Source organism: Clarias gariepinus, chromosome 23 (genome assembly GCF_024256425.1).
Source record: "Clarias gariepinus isolate MV-2021 ecotype Netherlands chromosome 23, CGAR_prim_01v2, whole genome shotgun sequence".
Classification (NCBI taxonomy): Eukaryota; Metazoa; Chordata; class Actinopteri; order Siluriformes; family Clariidae; genus Clarias; species Clarias gariepinus.
The window spans coordinates 24818475-24841923 of NC_071122.1; the positions used below are offsets into that span (position 1 = coordinate 24818475).

Below are 23449 nucleotides of genomic sequence, written 5' to 3' on the forward strand. Positions count from 1 at the left end.
CTAACCGCTAAAGCTACGTCTTCTGGTCATCTCAGGTTAGTTCTTGACAGACGCAAACGCAGGTATTTTGTGAAACACTTTTTGTGTGTTTATTTAGTTCTTTTTCTTTCTTAATTTAAAGTCACTTTGACTAAACAAAACAAAATAAACAAACAAAAACACAAGCAGGCAACTAACGAAGCCTCCTCAGGCTGGGTCTGCAGGCGGGATTACCTGCAGGAGTGACCCTGTCCTAAATGCCTGGTTTTCAGGCCTTACCCCAACCCTGCAGACGCTGCTCAGTCCTGAGGAGGAGACACAGAGTGTTTAGAAGACATACAGCAACAAACGTGGTGGTGGTAACAGTGAACAGACAAAACACTACGGGTTCGCCTGGCTTAAATGAAGACACACAGGGGAGAGACAGGTGAACGCAATCTGTGATAGGGAGACATACCAACTTAGACACATTAGGGAGAGACAAAGCGACGGCTCAGTAGTCCGGAGAACCGGATCTTATTCCCCCGAACTGTGGTGGTACAGGTGTGACAAACTCTGAGCACGTGGTCCAAAAGTTCCTTTGCAGTGGCTGCGTAGTGTAGGTTATGGGAAAATATTTATTTAATAAACCTTATTATACTCATTTATGTATTTATTTAATAAATCTTTTCCAGTATTGTGGTATTCTTCTCTCTGGAAAAGCAGCTTGAAATTTTTCATGAACTAAATGTGTGTATTTATCACTAGATGTAAAAACGTGCTCGCTATCACTAGATGTAAAAACACTTTCTTCGATGACTAATATTTGAACACAAAAATACACGACCGACATCAAGCAAAGAACTCTTCGGATACTTACGAGAAGGATGATAAAATGTCTAAAGCCTGATATTTTGTATGTGTGTGAGCGGGAAAAATGAATCAGCCCAACTGGTTTTAATAAAACAGTCCGGGAGCACAAAGGTAGAAAATGTCTATCCTGTAAAGCTGTCCTGATGGTCAATAATCCTAAGTGACAGTTAAGAAACCGATGATGTTATCCGCTGTCCTCACTATTCGCTGTGGGGTCTTGCGGTCTGGGATGGCACAATTCCCAAACCAGTTAGTGATGCAGCTGCTCAGGATGTTCTCGATAGTCCCTCTATAGAAAGTGATAAGGATCTGTGGTGAAAGCCGGGCCTTCCTCAGCCTTCTCAGGAAGAAAAAACAGTGTTGGGCTTTCTTGTGCAAGGAGCTGGTGAGATTCTCCTCCAGGTGGACACCGAGCAATTTGGCATTATCAGGCATCAGCACTATCCGATGTTACATAGCAATGATGTAACAGCCATGGAATCATTGTGCTCATAGGGCTTGTGCCCTGATTGGGCACAGTATTGTATGGAAAGCCCGGGTGCAGCCACTGGATGCAGTGCCGGTCTCAAGCCTGAATAAAATGCCGTTGTCATTGTTACAAAGCAGCTATACAGAATCAAAAGTAAATTATGAAAATTTGTATAAAATGTGAATGTCAGGATCTGTTAGGTGTTGGACTGTGGCCATGGTGTGGCAGGCATAGACGCAGAGGGTGATGATGGTGAAACAAAGTCTTTTTAATAACCAACCAAACAAACACAAAGGAAGTTGGCTTGAACTTGGAGCATACTATAAACAAAACCAATAATCAACTAATACACAGACATACACTGACAAGGGATTGCACAAACTAATACAATACAGACAGGGGATACAAACTGGACGAGACAAGCCAAAGACATTGCCCTCTAGTGGTGAACCCTCACAGTACCCCCCTTAAAAACACTAATGGAGGTCTTGGGTACCCTTCCCCATGTTTCAGGTCTGGAAACTGGAGCGTCCCACTGAGGGTCTCTCGCCTCCAGTTCAGTCCCGCTTTGACGTGGGGCAAGCTGATTATTCCCTGTCAGCTTGCCCCAGCGTGAAAAATTAATAAATCGAAATGATTAGATGGTGCCTGATAAGCAAGCTGAGGGTGATGTGGCAAGAAAATCTCCCTGAGGTGGCAATAGAAAAAAACCTTGTGAAGGAACCAGACTCAACAGGGTATACCCAATTCTCATTTGGGTAATAACAGATAGCAGGGATTTATCCGCAGTCATACTGTGTGTTAGTTGGCTGGAAGTTTAATATAACAGTTGATGTATTTAATTTAATATAGAGTCCAGTTTGTTATTGTAGACTCAGTTAGAGTTTAGAAAACTACCGTCCTGAATTATTGAGCTACTGCAATCACAAGTCCTCAGAAAACAGCTGTCTGTATCAGCCGAGGCCAGGACCGTCTTCATGGTAAAGTGGAACCGTCCCCAGTCACCACATGCATCCCAAGCAGACAACATGGGGCATTCAAGAGACAACATCTCCATCCAGAAGCGAGGGACCAAAAGCTCCGCCCCCTGCTGTAGTTCTCATGATATGCGGCACTGGCAAGCAGCCTGCATCCTTTGATCAAGGTAGGTGTGATGGATTGTACAGTAAGACACTGGCAGTTCGCTCAGATATTGTGGTGCGAGAACATTAATGCTTTATAGGTCAAAATAAGTTTTTTTGCGAAATTTCACAGGGAGCCAATGCAGTGTGGATAAGATACACACTAAAAAATGGTGGGTTGTTTTTTCTACCCAAACGCTGGGTTTGGTTGCCCCATCCCCAAAAGTTCACTGGTGTTTTTAGCGGCTTAGTCAGCTATGTGTCTCTCTTGGGCTCCCACACCACTGATGACGGTTCATCCTCCTCGTGCATTTAAGGGAAAATGACAGTAAATACAAGGTCTGTATACACATGGTTACTCACCTAAGTCACATATGACTAAAAAATTATCACTAAATGTGAGATTTATTACTGTTACCGTGCTAAGGTTACACTCAAACTTTCAGGCTGGTCTGAGGTAAGATAATTTAGCTAAGAATAGCTGCTATAGTTAGCCAAAGAACCCCACCTGTGTGTGAAGGAAACGGCAAAGATGTCTGAGCTTTTTAGCCTACTTTGTAGAATGTTTGCAGGGTGACGGAGATGCTGAAGTGATGAATGAACGCTAAATTGTTAACTGTAATGCTAGCATAACGCAGGCATTTAGTTAGGTTGCTAGCGTTAGCAACCACATTAACTAGTCCGACTTAAAAATATATATTAAGGAGCTTTATCCTAAAAGCCATGCTTATTTTGCTGTTTAATTTTTGGTAGTACAGTAGCTGTCTCCATGTTTTTGGTTACCTGGTTACTTATGCCCTAGCTTTGTCATTTTTTATTTAGTATAAATCCTATTACACACTTATTCAGTTAAATTTTTTTCTATTTAACAAAATTTTTACTTTCTTTCATTTCTTTCTCAGGTTGAAACCAACATGGTGGAATACCTCCACAGGCTGAAGTGTCAAGGCCGTACCCCTACTGTACATCCTGATGTTGGGAGATGATGACCAGCGCTGCTCTCAGGCATTCGTCATTCTGGTGGGACAGGCTCTGGAGCAATGCACACTACTTGGGGCGGTTGATGTGTGCTTCAAGGCATTTTATATTTTTGACATTTACTATTTAAAGTAGTGTGCACCTGTATAGGACTTTTTGTAATGTTGCTATGAAATATCGAGGCCTACTTGAAAAGTCATAGACAGTGTTTGTATGTTAAAACGGAACCAGGGCTGGATAGTTTTGTTCTGCAGAAAAGATATCTAATGTCACAGAGAGATCCTGCTCTGTAGAAGCTGCCTCAGCCTATTTGTGTTATTACTCCATTCTGCCCTTATGAGTAATAGTATAGTAATGATGTCACTGTTGATTATCTGTTCTTGTGCTTTTGAAAAATAAATGTTTTTTCTATGAACATTTAATAGGATGTTGTTTATTGCATGTATGTATGGTTTGCAAAACTTGAAAGTTTTTTTGTAATAGATCAGTATATCAAAGTTATTTAACTGTTTAATAGAAATGTTTTTTTTTTTTTACAGATTCACTGTAAAACATGAAAATAATCATAACCTATTTGTGAGGTTAAATTAACCCAACATTCCAGTTAAAATAAACCAACATCTGGGTAGAACATTTGACCAATTTATGTGGTAGAATTAACCCAGCGTTATAGTTAAATATGACCCAGCATTTGGGTTAAATATTTAACCCATTTTGCTGGGTTAAAAAAATAACCCATTTTGCTGGGTTAAATTAACCGAGCATGTAGTTAGTCCAATATTTACCCAGCAGCTGGGTTAAAAGCAACCCAAACTAAGTTGTTTTTAACCCAGAAGTTTTTAGGGTGTAGGTGTGATGTGCTCGTATCTTCTGGTTCAGTGAGGACTCTCATTGCTGCATTCGGAACTGAAGCTTGTTTATGCATCTAGTTAAACAACCAGACAGTAAGGCATTACAATAGTAAAACCTTGAGGTAATAAAAGCATGAACTAATTTTTTTATAGTTTAGTGACAATATATTCCTTATCTTGGCAATATTTCTGAGATAAAAGATTGCCATCCTGGTAATAGTACCTACCTGTACATGAGCTTCAAATAAAAGATTGGTATAATCACACCAAGGTCTTTTACTGTTGCACTTGATGGAAGATAAAGGCTATCTAAAGTTACCATGTAATCAAAAAGCTTACATTTAGCTGCATGTGGTCCTATGACCAGGACTTCTGTCTTATCAAAATCAAGCAGATGGAAGGTAATTACCATCCAGTCTCCTTGTCCTTGCTCAAACTTATAAAGCTTATTTTTCTCATCTGTTTTTGCTGAGACGTATAATTGTGTCATCAGCATAAAACTAATACCATGCTTACGAATTATGTTGCCCAGAGGAAGTATGTAACGATAAAAAAAAGCAATGGTCCTAAAACTGAACACTGTGGAACACCAAACTCCACTTGAGAACATGCAGAATAGTCACCATTCTAATCAACGAACTGATAACAATTAGTCAAATAAGATCTGAGCCAGACTAGGAAAACATCTTTTACAAGACTAGGAAATTATTTTTACAGAAAGAAAATCACTATTAGTGTATGAAATATGCCCAGCAAATGGAAGATCAGCACACATAAACACCACACTTTAGAATTATGCAATAGAAAATATTTTACAGATTATCTTAAAACTCTGGGGAGTTTTTTTGACTTCTTGTATTCAGGTGAGGCATTGCAAGTTGCTAGTAATAAATTAAGTCAAGGACCATTTACACATGATAATGTCAGTGTAAATTAAACTGGTGAGAACTTCTGGACTGTTTAATTGTGTAAAACAATAGTTAATCATAGTAAATGAAAATGGGACAGGATACCTCTATCTTGATCCACAATCAAATAATGATCAAATTATACAGCAGGTCAATTTATTACAAATGTAATTGTGATGCTTAAGGAAGCCAAATGGGAAATTTCAGATATTTGTGTTAATGCAATGAGTAATGCAGCAAACTAGGATTAAAGGATTACTTGAAATATTTTACAGTGAGATAAAATCTTTACCAAATACTTTCAGTAACATTTAATCATCCTTATATCCTAATCATACTTATATAAGTATATATCCAATAAGGGAAAAGTGACAAAGCCCTTTTTGTAAGTCACTCTGGATAAGAGCATCTGCTAAATGAAAATGTATTAATTTTATGGATTGATGAGCAGTTGTTTCAGTTGTTTTTGGTCACATCAGATTATTGTAAATAATGGGTCGCCTGGGTGCAACTCTCAGGGTGAAGTAAATGAATATTAACCTCGGTATTCATCTACACCATCTATTCCCTTTGAATCTACAAACTTAAAATCCCTCAGCACACCAGCATAAGGGAAAAAGTATGGGCTGGGTGGAGCTAAAATTTCAGAGGTAGTCTCAGAGGTTTGTTTAAAAGCTGATGTGCATTTCTCAGACCTGAGTGCTGTATGGGACACCATGGAGCGAACCACATTGGTACTAATGATCCTTGGACATTTACTTCTCTGTGTCACTTCGGCCCCAGTCAAGCAGGTACAGTCGGAGTTTTCCATGAATCTTCTGCTTTTATATTTTATTATTTTTGAAGTGGAAATTTATCATCTTAAATAATTATTGATATGATATGTACAAATATAAGCTTAAACAATATGTGAGGTAGCTAACAATAAACGAAATTCTCTTACTATATATTATCTCACTTAATTGTACTTTTGAGTGGACATGTTTACAAGAGTATTACAAATTTTTGTCTTATTCTTCTTCGTCTTACATGAAAATTATTTAAATTTACTTTTAGCTTATAGACATGTGTCCAAAAAGAATTCTTTAAATGTTGGTTTCAGGAACTTCTTTGAATTCTCTTTTGGCCATTAATAGAAACTCTATATCTAAGTTAAAACATGTATATTTTACTAAAATATGAAAATGTAGCGCAACTCTGGGGTGAAGGTCTGTTGATTTGTTTGAGTTGTTCTGTTTGTGTTGCAGAAGTTACTGGAACAGACAGCGTGTTTGCCTTGACAAAGTCAAAATACACATCACAGTCATGTGTGATTATAAAATGCACAACTGATTGGACCTTAAAATATATTTAATTATATATATTTATATATTAGAATATATCATAATATATATAAAAAAATTATATATTTAAAAGATCATTTATACTTGAAAATCACATTTGCTGTGAAAGATCTGTTTGCTTTTAATGTCTAGTAAGGTGTCTTCACTTGTTTTATCCAAGCTGGACATGTTTTAGGAAATTTATTTATAACAAGGTTCGATTGTACGGTTTTTCCCTCAACACAGCAACAGAATGTCGATATCTACAGTTTCCACATCAACTCCACAGTAACCAGCCGCTACGCCATCACAGTCATCACAAGCCGTGTGGCGAACCGGCTCAATGAGTCCAAAGAAATTCATTTTCAGGTCAAGATACCCAAGAATGCTTTCATCAGCAAATTCAAAATGTAAGTCAAACACAAAGGTGTAATTTCAAGAAATTATTTAAAACATACAGAATAAACCAAGACAAGAATAGTTTCTAAAAATAGTCTTCTATAAGAGAACCTGTTTTTTTTCTTTCTTTGTCTAGCAATGTGGGCGGCATTAGTGGTTATCAATCTATTTCTGCCTTGAGTTTGTGTGCATGGGGTTTGCATGTTTTCCCTGTACTTGGTGGGTTTCCTTCGGGTGGACCAGTTTCCTTCCACCATCCAAAGGCATGCAGATTAGACCAATTGGCGTTTCCAATTTGCCCATGCTGTGTATGATCATGTGAGTGTGTGTGCGCATGTGTGTGTCCTGTGATAGATTGTGTGAAAATTTTAAATGCCTCTGGAATGCAAAAAAGAGAAGTCATGTACGTATAACTACTAGAAACATATGATGTAATAAATTAATTAAGAAATTATAATTGTATGTATCATGACTCTCAACAATGACATGATACTGATTAACACAAGATTAAGATCAGATGTTTCTGTGTTATATCTTGTTTTAAGGCTGGGAAAACAGGAGAGAGAGGCCTGACCAGGAGAGGATTAGTGTAAAGAATTCTTGAGACCTGAGGGTCAGGACTAAAGGTTTAATAAACTTCTTGTTAGGGCACATTGGCTCTGTTTAATCCTTCAATAAGCAGCATTCAAGGCAGGGTATTCCCTTTTGTACTGTGTTTGGCTGGTAAACATCTTACATTCTAAAAGGTGCGCAAACTGCAGGAAATTCTGAATGAACAACCACTGCTTATGAATAATAGACATGAACCAGAACTGAGCAAACTCTATAAAACCAGAGAAACTGTTCCGGTAATGCAATGGTCATACACTGCAAGACTCAAACCATGGAGCATTACTTGATCTGAACCAAAAAATAAAAGCTTTTGTAATAAAATGCCAACTTGTCAAATAAAAAGCTACACAGTTAATTAAAAAAAAAATATTCAGTGTAGTAAGACTTTGCAGAATAATAACTACCTGGACTCCATATTAACATCAATTAACATCAGCTATTATAGCTGAACTGCCTCCCACCCTACACACTGTATAAATGCAGATCATTTACTGCTTTCTGTTTCACCCAAATGAGGATGGGTTCCCTGTTGAGTCTGGTTCCTCTCAAGGTTTCTTCCTATTACCATCTCAGGGAGTTTTTCCTTGCCACTGTCGCCCTCGGCTTGCTCACCAGGGACAAACTGACCATTCTGATTCATACAAATTCACATTTCATACAAACTTAAATGATTCTTTTGACTGTGTAAAGCTGCTTTGCGGCAATGAAAATTGCTAAAAGCGCTATACAAATAAAATTGAATTGAAAATTGAATTGAATAGAATAACAAAAAGAACCAGCCTATAAGCAGATAAACTACAATAAAACTTTTAAGCTCTAGGGGCAGTGGACGCTTAGATTTTGTTTGCAGACAGGTTGCATACAGACAGTGATGGTAATGATAATTTTCTATAATTGAGGACTATGATTAATTCGCAATGTCTAAAAACCTTCTCATCAGGACCATAGAGGGAAAGACGTATGATGGAGTTGTGAAGCAGAAAGAAGCAGCACAGCAACAGTACAGTCAAGCAGTATCTCGAGGAGAAAGTGCTGGGATTGTCAGGTACTGCCGAAATAGAATGAAAACACAGTCTACATACCTGTATTATTCCAGCCATTCGTGTTTTTATTGTTTTTATTGCAGTTTATTTCACAGTAGATTAGAAAATAAATTTAGATCATGATTGCATGTTTCTAACCAGTTTAATAACTATGCCTCTAATTACAATTACCACTATTATACACATTATACACATTAATAATGCTTGTTATGACTTCAGTGCAGTAGGACGGACTCTGGAGGACTTTAAAACCTCAGTGACGGTGGCGGCTTTCAGTAAGGTGACCTTTGAACTCACCTATGAAGAGCTGCTAAAGAGACGGCTGGGCAAATACCAGTTACAAATCAACGCTCAACCAATGCAGATTGTAGCAGATTTCAAGGTGATTTAGGACATAAAGTACAAACATCATCTCTGTCTTATTCCACATGATTTTAAGGGTGTACTGCTAATTTAACAAGCAATAGCTTCAATGTCAGTAGGCAATTTTCCCATCGTAACAATGTTTAACAATGTTACCTCACTAGATATAACTTACATTCAGTTAATCAAACACAATAAAAAAACAACTTTTAGCCTTTATTAAAAAAAACTTATATTTAAGTTGTGTCTCCACTAGATCGATGTCTACATTAATGAGCATCCGGGTATTTCCTTCCTGGAGATTAAAGGAGGGCTGAAAACTCAGGAGCTGTCCAGTGCTGTAACCAGTACTCTGGCTTCATCTACCAAAGAGGTGAGAAATGTTAAAGTTATGTTACTGTTAGATTCATTATACTATATTATTATATACTACCTAATAAAAGTAGCAAAGATGATTAATTAATTGCACGCACTCATTTGCATGTGCAGGCATGGGTGAACTTTTACCCCACTCGTGAGCAGCAGACAAAGTGTGAAGGTTGTGGAGAAAATGGACTAAACGGAGACCTGATCATAGAGTACGATGTGAAGAGACCAAAACAAAATGGAGAACTACAGGTTATTTATAGAAAATTGAAATCATAATGAAAAGGTTAATGCATCAGTTGCTTTCTACTAAGTATTGTACAACAAAGCCGTATATGCCCTTCCCACTATAGCTGCACAATTAATTGAGGGAAAAAAAAGTCACGATCTTGATTCATACATACGATTTACTTATTTACTTAACAACAATCCCGGATTGCTGTATCAGTCAAGGTCACTGGTTGCCCTCAAACAGTGTAACACAAAACACTATTAAATTACCAAAAAGGCAAGGCCAAATTTTATTTTTTTCACGCATAAAGTTTGGAAACGTAATCAGTACACCAAAACTTTTAATGAATTGTGATGAACTGTACTTACAGTAACTGTAACCAGAACCAGAACTGTAACCACATAGATGAGATAGGGGTATGCCATGATAAACACAGAAACCGAAGAAAACGTCAAGGTGATTGTGCATCTGTTACTTAAATCAACATATGGTTAATGTCTCTCATACACACATTTACACAATACATACTATTGTCTGAGTCTGATCAGAGACAGGCATGTGCAGTTCTAATTTGGCTCCAACTGAAAGTATTAGATAATTAAACCTGCTGTGTTAATTCGGGCTGTTACACAGAGACTCTGAGAACAGAGTATTTAATAACAAACTACCTAACACTGTTACATTTACCTTATGCTGATAAAATAATAATAATAATAAAATAATAATAATAATAATAATAATATAAACTAACACACGTAATGAAGTTCTGTAGTTGTCTAAGTGTCCAACATGCACAAGTGCTACTTTATTAGTTTTTTTCTGTATTATTGTTTAATATTTTATTTATGTTTTACATTTTTAACATTAGTTTGTTAACTGAAGAAACAAGCATTTTTTTTATGCTTAAACAAAACCCTCACTCACATTTTTTAGGCATCAAACGGATATTTCGTCCACTACTTTGCACCCACAGATATTCAGAAAATACCCAAAAATGTGGTTTTTATCATCGACCGAAGTGGCTCTATGTATGGCAGGAAAATGGCTCAGGTAAACATAATCAGATGTGTTATTGAGTCTCTCTGTGAATTTACATTTTATTTTGAGCATTATATACTGTGGGATATCTAAATATATCTGGAAGGTGGAATATAAATTCTTGTATGAAAGATAGATGTACATATAATGTCATATTTATTATATTTGTGAGCATCTACATATTTACTGTATATGCAGACGGTGCACGCGCGCGCGCACACACACACACACACAGCTAAAAATTAACACAAATTACGCCGATTTTGTCATTTAGACTCGTACAGCAATGCTGAAGATTTTGGGAGATCTTGATCAGGAGGATTACTTTGGCTTGATTATCTTTGACTCTGCAGTGGATGTTTGGAAAGCTGAACTCCTCCAGGCCACAGAGAATAATCTGAATAAAGCAAAGGATTTTGTGAAGAACATTGATGATAGAGGAGGTACAGTCACTTTCAATACTGAACACAGTGTGGCATAAATATTCGTAAAGCGTATTGAATCCCAAAGTCCTGCAAATCTATATTTAAAACAATTATAAAAGGCTCATATGGCTTCAGCTTATACTACTTCATTTAGTTAGGAACTTGAACTTCTTTAACCAGTTTCTCAAAATTTTTGTAAAACATCATTGTATTTTGTTTTTCTGGGGATCATGGTGGTGGAAAACTCTCATGAGTCATTATCGAAGCGGCATTTGTCATATTCACTACCCCATTTTACAAGCCTATTGTACAAGAACAGCCTAATGTAGGCAAAGCATGAAATAAACATAGACTCTTTAATTTAACATAAAGAATCAAATAAACCAAACAAAAAAAAAAAAAGAAGAAGCAAACAGAACAGACTAGAGTAAGACAGAATGGCACATAAACCATGAACACAATAGCTGCAAAACAAACTAAAAAGTGATTGTAAGTTGTAAGTAGATGAGTTAAGATAGATAAGGCTCCAATAAACACCCTGAATATTTGTGTAAACTTTTAAAATAATGTGCATAAATTGAAATTATGCATAAAATAATTCATAAAATTTTAATAATTTATCAAATAAATCTCTACACTGTAATTTATTTGTTTCTTAATAACCCAGACTGAAAAAGGCTGTTTACACAATTCGATGGGTTGCAAATACTACAAATATAAAGGTTTTGTTTCAAATACAACAAACTGTATATATAAAAAAGGGCTATAATCCAGCCTCTTCTGCAGAAACAAAACTGCTGTCCATTAATATATATTTTTTTTAACTTGACCTTGTACTCATGTTAAGCCACGGACATTAACGCTGCAGTGCTGAAGGGGGTGGATATGATCAAGAGATACCCACGAGAGGGCTCCGCCTCCATCCTAATCCTGCTCACCGATGGAGACCCCACTGCAGGTATTAAACACAATTTAATCACATTCGAATTTTATTTGTCATATACGGTACAGGACCATACACACTATGATATGCAGTTAAATGCTTATACAGTATGACTGTTAATGACCACTATACCCCACCTTTAATTTGACCTTAAATCATGAACAGTTGTATAAGCATTTCACTGCATGTCATAGTGTGTATGGTTGTGTTTGTGACAAATACATTTTTTATTAGATTTAAGGGATTAAATTGTGTTGGGCCATTATTAAACCTGACATTATTTGTCCTGGAATAATTTATATAATATAATAAATAAATAATAATTTATTTAAGTTTAAAAGCAAAGACTCCATCCTAAGTAATGCAGTTGAACAACAGATTAGTCAGTGGTGGATTATAAAATATTGTACATGTAAGAACAGTGTTACAGGGATTTTTTTGTTTTACGCCCACATTTTATTTATTGTTTTATTTATTTTATTATTGTTACTTGACCATACATCTGTCACTCAAGATATACAGGAAGTACTCACGATCAAAGGTTAGAAGTTCATTTACAAACTATACCGACCTTATTCATATGCTGTGAGGCTGTAGTACAAAAAATTAGCATATTGTGATAAAGTTCATTATTTTCTGTAATGTACTGATAAACATTAGACTTTCATATATTTTAGATTCATTACACACAACTGAAGTAGTTCAAGACTTTTAATTGTTTTAATATTGATGATTTTGGCATACAGCTCATGAACACCCAAAATTCCTATCTCAAAAAATTAGCATATCATGAAAAGGTTCTCTAAACGAGCTATTAACCTAATCATCTGAATCAACTAATTAACTCTAAACACCTGCAAAAGATTCCTGAGGCTTTTAAAAACTCCCAGCCTGGTTCATTACTCAAAACCGCAATCATGGGTAAGACTGCTGACCTGACTGCTGTCCAGAAGGCCATCATTGACACCCTCAAGCAAGAGGGTAAGACACAGAAGGAAATTTCTGAACAAATAGGCTGTTCCCAGAGTGCTGTATCAAGGCACCTCAGTTGGAAGTCTGTGGGAAGGAAAAAGTGTGGCAGAAAACGCTGCACAACGAGAAGAGGTGACCGGACCCTGAGGAAGATTGTGGGGGACCTGCGGAAGCAGTGGACTGAGTCTGGAGTAGAAACATCCAGAGCCACCATGTACAGGCGTGTGTAGGAAATGGGCTACAGGTGCCGCATTCCCCAGGTCAAACCACTTTTGAACCAGAAACAGCGGCAGAAGCGCCTGACCTGGGCTACAGAGAAGCAGCTCAGTGGTCCAAAGTACTTTTTTCGGATGTAAGCAAATTTTGCATGTCATTCATCTGGAGGAAGACTGGGGAGAGGGAAATGCCAAAATTCCTGAAGTCCAGTGTCAAGTACCCACAGTCAGTGATGGTCTGGGGTGCCATGTCAGCTGCTGGTGTTGGTCCACTGTGTTTTATCAAGGGCAGAGTCAATGCAGCTAGCTATCAGGAGATTTTGGAGCATTTCATGCTTCCATCTGCTGAAAAGCTTTATGGAGATGAAGATTTCATTTTTCAGCACGACCTGGCACCTGCTCACAGTGCCAAAAACACTGGTAAATGGTTTACTGACCATGGTATTACTGTGCTCAATTGGCCTGCCAACTCTCCTGACCTGAACCCCATCGAGAATCTGTGGGATATTGTGAAGAGAAAGTTGAGAGACACAAGACCCAACACTCTGGATGAGCTTAAGGCCGCTATCGAAGCATCCTGGGCCTCCATAACACCTCAGCAGTGCCACAGGCTGATTGCCTCCATGCCACGCCGCATTGAAGCAGTCATTTCTGCAAAAGGATTCCCGAAGTATTGAGTGCATAACTGAACATAATTACTTAAAGGTTGCCTTTTTTTGTATTAAAAACACTTTTCGTTTATTGGTCGGACGAAATATAATTCAGTTGTGTGTAATGAATCTGAAAATATATGAAAGTCTAATGTTTATCAGTACATTACAGAAAATAATGAACTTTATCACAATATGCAAATTTTTTAAAAAGGACCTGTATTTATTGTTATAATACAACTTATATGTATATTTATATACAACTGTTTACAATATATACATTTTATCTTTTTTTTTTTTACATTACTAACACAACCAAATTTTAATACACTTCCATTGTTTTGAAATTGTAATGCATACTGTGCAGGACAACATTGTCTTTAAGTAGCACAACATGTATTAATATGTTTATTTACTCCATTAGTACCTTAGTAAGGATTTTCCCCCACAGGTGAAACCAACAAAGGGAGAATTCAGGAAAATGTCAAACAGGCCATTGATGGTAAATTTCCACTTTACTGCCTGGGGTTTGGATTTGATGTTAACTTTGATTTCCTGGAGAAAATGGCGCTGGAAAATGATGGAGTTGCTCGCAGGATCTATGAGGACTCAGATGCTGACCTCCAGCTACAGGTGAGATACAGCATAGGGGTCATTTTCAGTTATATCCATTACCATGTGCTTGTTAGGCAGAGCTTCAACTCCATTTCATGCTTTCATGCTTAGGGCTTCTATGAGGAGGTGGCCACGCCGCTCTTAACTGATGTTCAAATGAGCTACAACGGAGCATCAAATCTCACCCAGACCAGTTTCAGGCAGTATTATAACGGCTCCGAGATTGTGGTGGCGGGACAAATCACAGACAACAGCCTGGAGACTTTACAAACTGAGGTCATCGCAATCTCAGTAAGAACCCCAGTGCTCCTACAGTTCTGTTCTTCAGTTACAGTTTTCTGTACATCTGTTACTTATTTGTCAGTGTGAATTAAACCTGCTAGAAAAAAAAGAAACAGAAAAAAAAACATGCTAGGTAGAAAAACTGCTACAGCCTGATTCTAAGTAACCCAAGTGGACTGGTGAGACCGATGGTCTTCACACTAACACTTTACTTATTTAACCAGAGTATCTATTTTCCTGGTAATATTTCTCTGTCTCTTTCTTCAATTTTTCATTTCTTTATTACTTGCAGATAGGCTCAAAAGTTACTTACCAGGACTCCGTGTCGACAAAAGACGTCATTGATGTTTTACCACAACATGAAAACTTCATCCAGAGACTGTGGGCTTATCTTACAGTCAAACAGCTCCTGGAGAAAGAGTGAGTGATCACCTTGTTTAATGCTTTACATAAATAACTTTCTGATTTTAAACCATGTTTTAAGTTTTTCATTCATGTGTTTCAGAGTGACACTTAAAGGAGATGAGAAAGAAGCAGCCAAGAAAAAAGCTCTGGATCTCTCTCTCAAATATGAATTTGTGACTCCACTCACCTCCATGGTCGTCACTAAGCCACAAGAAAATGAGACACAGGTCGCCCACAAACCCAAAGAAGGGGAAGAGCCACGCACAGATTATTATTTTGGGTTGCCTCAATTGGGTAGGTGTAATGAAGTGTAGGGAAATTTAGTTACATTTAAGCATAATAGCATAAAACTACTGTATATCCTAAACATTATTTCTTATTATTTACTTTTGTCTGACTTGTATATTTTTCTTTGATTATTTAATCATTGTATGTGGCTTCTAGTGGCACGAACGTCGAACGTTTGCGTCAGTGGAAAACCAAGCAAAGCAAGTTCACATTTTTTGTGTTTTTTTTTTTTACATTTACTGCAAGTTTTACTGAAGACATAGCACCATGTGTCCCAAGAATGATAGTGAGGATGGTAGAAAGAATGAAAGGGAGCCACTTTGAGTTTGTTTTTTAAAGCTACCTGTGCAGAAAGGGAAACATAAATTAAGGTTAAGTGAGGTTTGATGTCTATTTATTTCATATTTTAATTTATTTACATGTCTTTTCAAAATGTTTTGATAGCTTTTATATGAAAAAAATATGCATATTGTGTCGGAAATAGGTAATATTGGTAATATGGCTGAATTGGATTATCTGCATTCAAATTATTTCCTGTAAGAAAATGTATTTAACAATACAAAATTTTGCAGTAAAAACTTGCCCCGATCACGGATTAAATTTGTATCCCGAGGTACCACTTTATTTTTTTATTTAAATTCCGGGTGCAATTAAACTCATAAGATAAAGGAAAAATACAAGGAGCTTTATTGTCATACCGGCACACTTCCATGTTCTGGTACGAAATTAGGACCAAGGTCCTGTTTAAGCCACAGAGATAGCATAGTAGTATAAATATGAGGGTGTAAATATGTATATACATACATGTATTAAAATAATCTAAGCTGTAGATTATTTTAGTACACCACATTAAAAGCTATTTTGGCATATTTGTTATTTTTCCACAAAGAGCTGTCTCCTTTTTAAAATTATCGTCTCATTTTAAACTTTTTAAACATTTTAAAACTGGTTATGTGAAGGTAAATAAATTAAGTTATGAATAAAATATTATTTATTAGTAAAATAAATAAAAAAAGAAACCCTGTCCTTTCTGAATGCATTTTAACATTCATTATTTTGTTACTTTATAGATTAAGTGTAAATAAACATTATTCTCACAAAATTATCCTAAAGCAGACTTTACATTAATAAATACATTGAACAGAAAAGTGTTAGTCTAAATCGAAAAATAGGCCTTTTCTTGACTTGCTTATTTTCCCTTTTCAGCATGTTTTTTTTTTTTTTGTCTTATCCAAGGTGCTGGACTTTCCATGGGTCTTCCAGATCCTGGTCAAGGTAGGCATCTGGATCAACCAGGTCTAAAGGTGCGATGGAAATCACAAGGCACATACCATTTTGCTGGTATATGTATGCCGTCTTAAATGAACGTAGAAACGTTTTATTTTGTTTTCTTGCTTGTTTTACAGTAAGCCATGATGTTACAGGGACATTGATTATGTTACACACACCAAAGCAGAAATATTAAAGATAAATGATACTTTTTTCATGTCGGTTTATCGAGGATTTGACAAAACAACTTTTCCAGTCATGAATTTAAAACCCACATTATTCAGAACCACTGATGTTCAGTGCATAAAAGCGGTTAGCATGCTTGATTAAACAATAGATTTGTTTGGATCTAGTTCTGTGAACAGATTAAAAACTAGTAGGTCACAGTCATGTACTGTAGCTTCTGCAAACTGTCTCACATACACAGCCTTTTTTAGTGTTTTACATTTAATGTATTCTAGTAAAAATAGTTCCTCTTAAAGGACATACAATTTTGGATTTATTCAAACTTCCATCTTTTTATAATGAAACTTGCCATTCAGCACACCTGGTGATGATTTCAGCATTTTTTTTTTAGAATCCTTGTTAAATGTAGGTCAAAATTGGTCATATGATTCATTCAAAAATAGCAACGTGGTAAAATTTCTAGATTAATTAAGCTTGTTAATGCTTTAATATTGACAGCATATTTAAACTGCAATGCACAGTGAACCAAACATCCTGGATTGAACAGGACACTAGAAATAAATGCATCATTACATCTTTGCACAACAACAGTTGTAATAATTAACCCCTGTCTAAAAATTTCTTTTGGCAAAATCTACACAAAATGGCTTGTAAAAGAAACAACAAAAAGTAAAATTTAATAAATTTATCTTATATAATTATAAATTCTCTTTAATTTCAATTCTTGCACTAAAGCGTTAGTTTTTCCTAACACTAGAAACGCCGCGCCAGTGTCAACTACTTATAACGCGGTTCAGCGGTCATTTGACCGCATCTTGTTTTGAATGGGAAGCTGTTGCTGACACACAATGATTTTATTTAAAGTAAAAGAAAAAGAAAAGTATTATATATGGGGAAAGATTAAGAAACACACTGAAGCGAAATCTGAACGAAACAATGTCCAAAAGTTCAAGCTTAGATTAATATATAAACTGCTTCAAAGTCTTTGCACTCCGTGACCGCTGAGTGTGGATACAGACCAAATATATATATATATATATATATATATATATATAGCATGTATCTTTATACATTTGGAATCTGCATCTACATTTTCTGTTGCATGTATAGAATTAGTTTCAGCTGAAACTCATGATCAATGGTGTTGGGGTACTTATGTAGTGATAATTAGTTTCAGCCAAATCATTAAAACTAACAATAGACTATGAGAGGTGGTTGGAAGGTGTTACTCCGAATATAAACAAACAAAATACAGTTTTTTTTTCTCAGAGGTAAACGGAAAAGTGAAGTTGTTCAGCTGTTTAGTGTCACTATGTCATAACCAGTGAAACAACATGGACTCATCGCTGTGCTTGTTGTAACTGAAAAAAAAACGCTGCAACTGCTTCAAAGTCTTTCCACTCCGTGACCGCTGAAATCCGACACAACACCACGTTAGGCTACGTCTTGACTCATTTACATAATGACGGTGATTGTATGTTGACCGAGGGCTCAGGGGAGGTGTGTGTGTGTGTGTGTGTGTCTGTGTGTGCGCGCCTACTTCTTGTACTTTTATAAACATTCTAAATATAAACAAACAAAATAAAACTTTTTTTCTAAGAGGTAAATGGAAAAGTAAATAGGTAAATAGAGAGTATGCACGATCCCTTGCGCCATCTGCTGAGAGAAATGAGAATGGCAGATTGTAAAAGGCAGGAAATGGCATGACCAGCTATCCGCGATTTCTTGTAAATAAGAGCAAAATAGCTTTATACTGGCTTTAACTGGTGCGATTTCCAAAATGTAAGCATGCAGGGTGATTAGGCTCACAGAACTAGGAAAAGTCATAAAAGGAGGGTCCTGGAATTTAATCTAGTGTGAAGTATTTTAATTTTTTTTAGCCGCTTGCGGTCAAATGAACGCTGCTCGGCACTTCTAATGTTGAATGTTGAATCATCGTATGTTTTTTGCCTTGATTCACTCGCGGTTTGTTTTTATTGCTTTTACGTTGCCAAGATAATTTTGATTCCTCAGTTTCATTCAGGGCTACAGCTCCATTGCTACCCCCTTAACAGCCCTTCCCTCTCCTAGGACACATTACTGTTGGGACCTGGACACCAAAAATACCTTTTCAGGTTTTAAGAAATGGTTCACGTTTCCGTATCTGTCACGTCGGTTTGTGGTGGAAGTTGACACCTCCAACACAGGAGTAGAAGGTGTACTTTCCCAAAGAACTGCGCACAACAACAAGCGGCACGCCTGCCGAGGCAAACTATGGCATCAGCGATCAAAAGCTTCTGGCCATCAAGCTGGCACTGCAGGAATGGAGACACTGGTTAGAGGGGACAGAGATCACATTCCTGGTCTGGACTGATCACAAGAACCTGGGATACCTACAGAGTGCCATGAGGCTAAAATCTTGCCATGCTTGGTAGTCACTTTTCTATACCAGGTTCAACTTTATGCTCTCCTATCATTCCGGTTCAAAGAACTCCAAGCCAGACGCTTTTTCCAAGAAGTTTTCGCCCACTAACCCCCTATCCTACTTGCTCACAGAGGCTGAGCTTGATAATGAGACCAAGATCCAGCAAGAGCTGTCTTATGAATTGGGGCCAAATAACGTACCTCCTAACCATCTCTTTGTTTCTCTTTCTGTATGCTCTCAAGTCCTGGAATCAGCATACAGCTCCAAGTTCTCTGGCCACCCTAAATCAGCTCAAACTTTGTCCAGCAAAGTTTCTGGTGGCCCACAGTAAAAAAAGGCACTTCCAGCTTTGTGGGCGCATGTGATGTCTGCACTAAGTGCAAACACACCAACACCACTCTGGCAGGCCTCCTCAGACCTTTACCAATCCCATCCCGTCCATAGTCTGACATTGCCCTGGACTGTCACGGGATTGCCCTTCTCCGATGGCCATTCTTGAAACATGACCATGGTGGATTGGTTCTCTAAAGCCACCTATTTCATTCCACTAGCCAAACTCCATCTGCCAAGGAGTCCGCCAACCTCATGATCAGGCATGTTTTCAGGCTTTATGGCCTCCCCAAAGACATTGTTTCTGACTGGTATCCCCAGTTCACCTAGCAGCTTTGGAAGACATTTTGAGAACTAATTGGAGCCATCTCCAAACTTGTCCTCAGGTTTTCAACCCGAAGTCCACGGCCAGACCGTAAGAAAGAATCAGTCCCTTGAGGTAGCCCTAAGGTGCATGGCTTCCTGAGATGTCTCCTATTGGGGCAAGTTCCTACCCTGGGTGAAATACGCCCGCAGCTTTCAAGTTTAGTCATCTACCAGGTTGACTTTTCTAGTGCTGTGCTTGTTCTTATCTAAGGAGAAGGAGGTCAGCATTCTGTCTGCCCAAACCTTTGTCTGCCATTGTAGGAGAACCTGGTTTCAGGCCAGGAAGACACTGCTATAACTCAGCAGGACCTACAAGCAACAAGCGTACCGTAGACGCTCACTGGATCCTAAATATAGGATAGGACAGAAAGTCCTGCTTTCCACCCAAGATCTCCCTCTCAAGGCTTCCTCCCATAAACTCTCCCCTTGTTACACCGGCCTTGTTGGTTGACCAAGACTGTCAATTCCTGCGCCGATAAACTTTTTTTTAAATTGCTCTCCTCAACTTTGCGGTGGATGACCCAAGATGGCGCCAATGAGGTTGGCTGCCGTCACGACTGCTCCAACATATTTTTCCTTGTTTTCGTCTTTTAAATACATTTTTAGTAACTTTAAACCAGCAAATTCATCACCATTGAGTGCATTAAGTATGACAGAGATAACCTTATTTCTATTGGTTTACAGCACAATGTACTCACAATTCAACGTTTTTAACTCCGGATCTAAGCTGGCCGATTGAGATCCTGAGGGAGAACAAAGGACGCAACCTGAAGCGGTGGCCCTCGAGGGAAACAAGCCGGCGCCAGGAAGAGCCTAAGAGCCTCTGCACACCTCTGCCTAGCATCCTGCTCGCCAATGTCCAGTCACTGGAGAACAAACTCGATGACCTTAGGGCCAGGGTAAAGTTTGAGAGAGACGTTCAGGACTACAATCTCCTCTGCTTCACTGAGACATGGCTGAACAGACTCAAGGATGCCTACAAGGCACAATCTCGCCCTCTGTTTGGTAAATCCAACCATGCCACCATCTTCTTTCTCATGCAGAAATACAAACAAAGGCTCAAACAGGAAGTTCCGGTATAGAGGGAGGTCGTGCGCCAGACAGACCAATCGGTGGCCGTGTTACAGGACGCACTCGATGACGCAGACTAGGACATGTTTTGAAACAACTCCGATGACATCAGTGTGTTTACGGTTGTGGGATTCATCGGTAAATTAGTGGATGATATTGTAGAAAAAAAACTATAAGAACATTTCCCAACCAGAAGCCGTGGGTGTAATTATATACATATTTTATAATCCATATAATTATGAATTAAATAAGTAGAGCCATTGGTAAAAGCATCAAAATTACTTAGCAATAGGCATATTAAGTTTTTATCTGGTGTTTTTCTCTGACTGCCCAGTTCAATTAACTGGGAATGTGAAGTAGGATTAGAGTAAAATAAATGAAAATAAAATCTATAAGAAACCCAAAGAATTGTCCTTTCTAAAGGAATTAGAAAATTATTGTCACTTTATTTATTAAGTGTAAATGAACATATTCTCACAAAATCATCCTAAAGCAGAAAAATACATTATTTTACTGTCCCTGGAACAAGAGGTTGGTGTTAGTCAAAATAAAATTTTGCCTTGTTGCTTTTTTTGGATGTCTTACTCAAGGTACTGAATCTTTTTATTAGTTGGCCATCTCCAAAAGGGGACGCAGGTCCAATATATCCTATACCAGGTACAGCAGGTATATTCATGGACATGTTCCATGTTGATGGTATGTGTAAACATGCCAGTGATCGATCTTAAATGAACTAATCATTTTTACTAATTTCTTATTAGTGAAATCTACTAACATGTTTTTATGCTTGTTTTACAGTTGCCGATGACTTGCTACGTAAGTTGGTTGTTAGTTACATTAAAGCAGTAATGTTAAAGACACAAACATTATCTTTCATGCCACTTTATCAAGCATTTGACAAAACACCTTTCCCAGTCCTGAACTTCAAATCTGTTTTTAATACATTCTTCAGAACTATTGACCATCAAAGCAAAAATATATTTTTCTCTCTTAACCTGCTTAATGCTTAACATGCAATTAAGATTAAAGCTACAACAGATTTATTTAAATTACAACACGGAGTAAATCCAACTGAGCAACAGCTGATACCCACTTACACACTCTTATACACTGTGGGAAACTTTGAGGGGGATTAAATAAAAACTGAACCCAAAGGTAATTGTGCTGAAAATAATTGACAAAAGCATAGCTACAATTATTTACAAACTGGATACTGTGTATTTTTATATTACATCATATTTCATAAGTGAAATTTATGTTAGATCCACATCATCTTATTGTAAAAATATATTCATACTGTATTAGCAAAGCTCTCTGCAATTATTCACATCTTTACAATATGACTTTAAGTACTGCTTATTGAAGTCATTTTACGTGTGTGTGTGTGTGTGTGTGTGTGCGCGTTTCTGTTTTACAGTTTATACAGGTATGTATGCTAATACACATATGAAAACATCCATGAACAGGTAGAGGTGCATATTTAATACTTTTACTGTGGCCAGTAGGATGTATTAACTAATAGCTAATCAGAGTTAATTAATGTATTCTCTGATTAGCTGGTTTTGTGTCACGTGTCACAGTGTGCCAATCAGAGTCCAGGGCTGCTGTGTTAAGGAAGCATGCATAGAAGAGAGAGAGAACAATAGGGTGAAAACATTATTAATTATAGTTTTTGCTGAAATATTTGTTACAAATACACCACAAAATGGCTGCTGTATTTTTGTGCTATTATGCTGGTAAACATACATACGTACATACATACCAGCATATTTCCGAACATATTTTACATATTTTTCGTATTCTTTTTACATTATCTTAATAAAAAAAAACAAAATTGGGGTGTAAATACACAACATAACACAGTGGACATAAAAGTCTGCCTATCCTTGTTAAAATGCTAGGTCTTTGAGATCAGATGTGTGTTCCCTTTCAAAAGCTATACTCGATGCTGCGTGAAAAAGCTATGGGAACATCTTTGTGTTGCCAGTTGTGAAGCATGTGTGTATCAAACACGCCAAATTTTGGCATATATAACCTTGGTCAGGTGACGTCATCTGATGAAGCGCACCCGCAGGTTATAAATAGGAATAAACAGGAAACATTCCTCACATCTTTTTGTTTTCAGGACCGTATTGCGATTGCGTGTGATGTGTGCAAGCGAATTTAAAAGTATTAACTCACCGATATGGTGAAGTTTTTTAGGAGCGCCGTACCTCTGCTTTTTCGGAGTGCGATTTCCACATCATTGCTTCGCGCGCGGCTTGCATTCTTTAAGCAGCACCCCGAGCCAAGGCGCATTCCGGGCTTCTCGCCAAATCAGAAGTTTTCTGTCCACTTCTCAAGCACACCTCGGCGATTCTTGTGAATGGATAGGAAACACACCCAAAAAAAAAAAAAAACTGCAGGAGACTGATTCCCTTCCTTTCTCTTGCGCTCGCTGGATTAGGAAATTCCTCCGTCCACTTCTCAAACACGCCTTGCGCTTCTTGTGAAAT

General features: G+C 37.5%; 1 protein-coding gene across 2 annotated transcripts in view; it reads left to right on the top strand.

Moving 5' to 3' along the window:
* LOC128511663 (inter-alpha-trypsin inhibitor heavy chain H3-like) overlaps positions 1-23449 on the top strand; it is a 96663-nt gene that overhangs the window by 32587 nt on the left and 40627 nt on the right. For both annotated transcript variants that reach the window (XM_053484616.1, XM_053484618.1), the window contains exons 9-10: positions 11806-11916; positions 14190-14371. In XM_053484616.1, the coding sequence (XP_053340591.1) occupies positions 11806-11916; positions 14190-14371 (293 nt within the window). The remainder of the gene's footprint in view (positions 1-11805; positions 11917-14189; positions 14372-23449) is intronic.